At 33.6% G+C, this 6,484-nt stretch overlaps 1 protein-coding gene across 1 annotated transcript; it reads left to right on the forward strand.

Moving 5' to 3' along the window:
* Positions 1 to 2,202: 2,202 nt before the first annotated feature.
* Positions 2,203 to 5,586, forward strand: LOC122659121 (ABC transporter C family member 3-like). Its single transcript, XM_043854268.1, has 4 exons — positions 2,203 to 4,134; positions 4,459 to 4,545; positions 4,630 to 5,280; positions 5,389 to 5,586. The coding sequence occupies exons 1-4, from the start codon at positions 2,203 to 2,205 to the stop codon at positions 5,563 to 5,565; spliced, it is 2,847 nt and encodes a 948-aa protein (XP_043710203.1). The 3' UTR covers positions 5,566 to 5,586.
* Positions 5,587 to 6,484: the final 898 nt, after the last annotated feature.

Raw genomic sequence — 6,484 nt, forward strand, 5'->3', positions numbered from 1 at the left:
TGAATCCAACTGAAAGAATCTAAGTAACCAAACAGTTATTCAGATAGATTCAGGATAAATCCAACTGATAGAATTAGGGTAACCAAACAGTTTTTTAGATAGATCCAAGATGAATCCACCTGATAGATACATGGTAACCAAATAGTTTATCAGGATGAATCATCTCACAAAATCAGGGTAACCAAACAGTTATTCAGAAAAATTCATGTTACAGAATCGGGGTAACCAAACAGTTAATCTTTCAATATTACGAATCCACAAAAACTTATTTCATGGAATCGAATCCAGAATCAATATCTACACCCACAGACTCAAGTAACTAAACGCTTCCTTAAGTTTTTAAATGGATAGGCTCACAATTGGTATACTAAGTCACTTCAAACCCAAAAGCTTAAGTTCTTAGGTGGGGAGACTAACAACTAGAATATTAAGTCATCCAGGTCCTAATGTTTTCCATTGTAGGATTATTCCCAACACTCCCATTCATCGGTTTTCCCTCTTTTGAGTGGCAATATATGTAAAATTTTTTATAGTACTAATGTAGTGGGCCTTATGATTTTGATACCATGTTATATATGTTTATCTCAACACTTAAGAGAAAAGACACACTATAATGTATATTAACAACTTTTATGATTTTCTGATGTGATAGAATAGACTTTAGACTAGATATGTTAGAATGGTTAACTATCAAATGCAAATGTAATAGAGTTCTAATTGTCAACTTTCATAACCTCTATCATAATTGAAGACCAATGAAGTATAACTACCACCTCGAGAATATGGTAATTGTATACATTACTATTGGTCAAACTGGAGTGTCAATTAACTTGATTAAAAAATCAACTAATGATTGATGTATAGATAAAATCAGGTTGAGAGTGGTCAGCTATAGTGAAACTAGTGCCTCAAAAATGTGGTTACCATATATTACAAATGAATTTATTGATCATATAAGATGGATTTGAATAAGTCACTTAACTTAGTGTATGAATCAAACCAATTATTGATTTATAGATACAATTAAGTTGAATGTGGTTAATTACATATTGTGTCACTAGGATCCCCCCCCCCTCCATCACATTTGATGATCTTCAAGTTTCCATTGATGTTTGGCAGGGTTTCTTGAAAACAGGGTAGTATATATCAACATTGGATAGTTCTAATAACATGTCAATTATGTTGATGATGTTCAATCTATGGTTTATTATTTGAAATTTTGTATAGGATCTAGTATTTTGAAAATTCAATTTTTTTATTTCATTTTATCTTGTTATAGAAAAGTATTGAAATGCATCACTTGGTACCCCTATAATAAAGTTCTTTGACTTTCCTTGAATTTTTATCCAATATATTAATTCTAAAATATTTTTTTTATTTTACATCATATTTTTAATTTTTTACTCTCTCTATTAATGTTCATAAGTTAACATGGACTAAATCATACATAAGTATAATATTAAAAGTTAACTAATTCTCTTGCTCTTTATATATTTTTAAACATTGTCTATTATATATGTCTGTTCATTTACAGGTTAAACTACATCTAAGGGTGATATTTGAGACTCCAATATTGGTCAAAGTCTTTTTGGAACGCATAAGGTGGAAATTGTTGATATTTAGATGATAAAGATTTCACAACATATTTGCAAATGATCATTCATCAGTTCAAAATGTGATAAAACTGATAGGATTTGTATTGGACCTTCTTGAACTGAGCAACCAAATTACAAATTGAAGAAAAAAACTGCAAAAATGGATGTTTTTGAAGAGTCAAAGAATGACATTAATATCTGGACATTCTTTTCACATCCTTCTATAACCATTTTCCTGAACGGATTTTCTGCTTCTTCCCACCTAATTTTGTTATTAATTTTATCTATTTCTTGGGCTTGCAAGAGACGTACAATGCCTACCATTGAAAATTCAAAACCAATGTTGAAGAATACATACTTGTACTATTCGTCAACCTTTATATCTTGCATGGGTTTGTCTTTCTGTGATCTTCTCCTTTCCATGTTAAACTACCTCTCTGGGTATAGATATGGTTGGTCTAATCTAAAAGTTGCTTCCCAATTAAATTTTGTATTCGGAACACTCACTTGGTTTGTGATCTCTACTTATTTATACATCAGATATTTTCATTCTAGAGAGCACAAGTTCCCCATTGTACTTAGGGTTTGGTGTGCCCTCTATTTCCTAATGTCTTGTTCCTATTTTGTTATACATCTTGTTTTGTATTGGAAACATTCATCCTTACCATTCCTATTATGGGCCTCTGATGCTGTATCCATTATTGCTGGTTTAATTTTGTGTTATGCTGGGTTGTTTGGTAAGAGACAAGAAGGTGAAAATGTCCAATTTTTGGAGCCTCTTTTAAAAATTAATTCCAATAAAAACAATGTTGATGATGGACAAGAACCAAGTGTCGGTGGAGAAAGCGTAACTCCTTATGGAAATGCCAATCTTCTTAGTATCTTTACTTTCTCTTGGATGGGTCCTTTGCTTGCACTCGGGTATAGAAAAACACTGGACCTTGAAGATGTTCCTCAACTTGCCAATTTTGATAGTGCTAGTGTGGTCTTTGCTCATTTTAAATACAAACTTGAATATGATGGTAGCAGTGATAATGGAGGTCAGGTAAGGACACTCAAGTTGGTGAAGGCACTAATTCTCTCAACATGGAAAGAGATTTTACAGACAGCTCTACTCTCCATTATATGTACAATGGCTTCTTATGTTGGACCATACCTTATTGATGCCTTTGTTCAGTATCTCAATAGCCCTTACCAACTAAAACATAAAGGCTATACATTAGCTTTTATTTTCTTTCTTTCAAAGCTCATAAAGAGCTTCTCAGAGAGGCACTTGTTCTTTCAATTGCGAAAGATGGCAATTAGAGTCCGTGCTGCCTTGTTTGCAACAATCTATAAGAAGGGTCTCAGGCTTTCAAGCCAATCAAAACAGGTACACACTAGTAGGGAGAACATTAATTTGATGAGTGTTGATGTTGAGAGGATTGCCTTTTTTAGTTGGTACTTGCACAATATATGGAGGACTCCTATTCAAATTGTTTTAGCATTGTTGATTTTGTACAAGAGCCTTGGGCTTGCTTCACTTGCAGCTTCTATTGCCACAATGATTTTCACATTAGCAAATGTTCCACTGGGAAAACTAGAGGAAAAATTTCATGGGGAATTGATGGACTCAAAAGATCGAAGGATGAAAATGACATCTGAGGCTTTGAGGAATATGAGGATTCTCAAGCTCCAAGGCTGGGAGATGAAATTCTTGGATAAGATAATTAAGCTCAGGAACTTCGAAACAAGTTGGTTAAAAAAATTACTCTATACATCAGCTATTAATTCATTTCTCTTCTTTTCTGCTCCCATGTTTGTATCCATGATTACTTTTGGGTTGTGTGTACTTATGGGAATTCCACTAGAGTCGGGGAAGATTCTATCTGCTCTTGCAACATTTGAAATATTACAAGTGCCCATTCGTAGTCTCCCAGAAACAATCTCCATGGTAGTTCAAACTAAAGTTTCTCTCAATAGGATAGCCTCATTTCTCTGTCTTGAAGATCTTCATTCGACTATAATGCAGACACTTCCAAGAGATAGTTCTAAAGTTGCAGTTGAGATAGTCAATGGGAATTTCTCTTGGGACCTTCATTCCCCAAATGTTACATTAAAAGATCTTAATTTTCGAGTGTATCATGGTATGAGAGTGGCTATTTGTGGCTCTGTTGGGTCAGGTAAGTCAAGCCTTCTTTCATGCATATTGGGGGAGATGCCAAACATATCTGGAGCCATTAAGTTGAACGGGACAAAGGCCTATGTTGCACAATCACCTTGGATACAGAGTGGCAAGATAGTAGACAATATATTATTTGGTAAAGAGATGGATAAGAAAAAGTACGAGATGATACTTGAAGCATGTTCATTGAAGAAGGACCTAGAATTGTGTGTCTTTGGGGACCAGACTATCATAGGAGAGAGGGGGATCAACCTGAGTGGTGGGCAAAAGCAACGAATACAGATTGCACGTGCTTTGTACCATGATGCTGATATTTATCTACTGGATGATCCTTTTAGTGCTGTGGATGCCCACACAGGAACTCATCTATTTAAGGTAGTGGCTTTTTGACTTCTACTTCCTACGCTTTCCTTAATTACATTGTCTTGAAGCTTTGCATTTCATTGCTTACAACACTATTTTGTTCATCTTGAAATTGTGTTTGATCTAAGAAGAATGAAATAATGATTGCCTAAACAAACAATACTTATAAACACATGATATTGAGAGATGCATATTCTTACATAACCTATAGTTTGATGTTACTTATCATTAATTATGAAAAATAAATTATATTAATATATATAACTATATGACTCTTATAAGTAACTAGAAAATTCTTTTGATACCTAAATGTAAATATCTGAACTTTTGTCACAGGAGTGTTTGTTGAGAATTTTGGGTTCAAAAACAGTAATTTATGTTACTCACCAAGTAGAGTTTTTAGCTTCTGCTGATCTTATACTGGTAAGAATATGCTATCTTTCTTTACCGACTTCAAACCCCTTAACCTGGTGTGAGTGTGGTTACTTACCTTCTGTTTTTTGGCAGGTTATGAGAGATGGAAGGATTACACAAGCAGGAAAGTATGAAGAAATTCTTAGTTCAGGAACTGACTTTATGGAATTAGTTGGTGCACATAAGAAAGCTTTGGCAGAACTTAATTCTATCGAACAAGGGGCTACTTTGGATAATTTAATTAATGGTGAGGAAGATTGTAATATGCTATATAGTGAGAAGCATGTTCAAGATGATGAGGAAAGGAAACCCCAAAATGACAAAATAGAAAAAGTGGTTGGGCAAGAAGAGCAACTTGTCCAAGAAGAAAAGAGAGAAAAGGGCGAAGTTAGCCTTTCAGTCTACTGGAAATATTTTACTGCTGCATATAAAGGGGTTTTTGTACCATTGATATTGTTGGTACAAATTCTTTTTCAGGTTCTCGTAATCGTCAGTAATTACTGGATGGTATTGGCTACTCCTATTTCAAAGGATGTGAGACCCCATGTTAGAGGCTCTACTCTCATATTTGTTTATGTTGCTTTGACCCTTGGAAGTTCTCTTTGTGTACTTATAAGGTCCATGCTCAATGTAATTGCTGGATTCAAGACAACTACTCTACTCTTCAACAAAATGCATTTTTGTATTTTTCGTGCTCCCCCATCATTTTTTGACTCTACTCCTAGTGGAAGGATTCTAAATCGGGTTAGTAAATATGATTATTTACTCATGGGATCCAAATGATCTCGTTTGATGACCATAAAGTTAATATAATTTTAAATTTTAAATGAATTTTTTTTATTTTTTATGTAGGCATCTGTAGATCAAAGTGCAGTTGATACATTTATTCCACAACAAATTGAAGAACTTCTTGTCTCATTCATAGAATTTCTAGGAACTGTTGCAGTAATGTCACAGGTGGCATGGCAAATGTTAATAATTTTTATTCCGATGACTGTGATATGCATTTGGTATCAGGTAATTCTATAGCCAATTTCATTTTTCATTATTAAAATTTTAAAAATTTTGATAGTTTTTATTCTGATGATTGTGGCATGTATTTAGTATCAGGTAATCTATACCTAGTTCCACTTCTTATTATTAAAATGTTAAATCAAGTTCAATCATATTTTCTTTATGGTTAACAGACCATAATACAAGTTAGTCTAGACCTTGTTTGATCAATGAATGAGGAATTTGTTTTGTTCACACCAAAATTGATTTGTGGATGTATATATGTTTGGGTAATGGTGTCAAATGGGACGGTTCCTTCCCAGTTCCGATCCCAAGGAGGTCAATCCTAGAACTATCCCATTCACTGAACAATCCCAAAACTAGGATCTAGTCCCGTTTAATAATCGGACAGTCCGGTTTCGGGTCCTTAATGACTCTAAGAACTCAAAATCTCAATTAGTCAAATATTACAACATTCTTAAGTATATAATAAATTTCTCAAACATATAAATAATTGAATATATTCCTATGCATAAAATAATCAAACATCAATTTTAAGAATACAAACACTCAACTAAACCCAAAATAATCGATAACCCTTAGTTTTTCTTCATAATTACAATATAATTCTTATATAAGTTATAACTATTAAGTATTAATTAATCATATATAAGTAATTTAGGCATCTTAAATAGGTCCCAGAGGTTCCGGTTCTAATCGATTTCTTATTGGCTTTTCGGTACTGGATCTGTTGACAAACCCGTCCCATTTAATAATCAGTCCCAAAATCAGCTCCCAAAATCATCTCATTTACTTATGGGATGGGTCGGTTCCGGGTTTTAGCGGGATGGTTTTGGGACGCTTCCCGATTTCAATCCCATATGACACCTTTATGTTTGGATGTGAAAGTCGTAATTTAAACCTTAATAATATTATTGATTTTATAAATTATATA

Source organism: Telopea speciosissima, chromosome 4, assembly GCF_018873765.1.
Source record: "Telopea speciosissima isolate NSW1024214 ecotype Mountain lineage chromosome 4, Tspe_v1, whole genome shotgun sequence".
In the NCBI taxonomy this organism is placed as follows: Eukaryota; Viridiplantae; Streptophyta; class Magnoliopsida; order Proteales; family Proteaceae; genus Telopea; species Telopea speciosissima.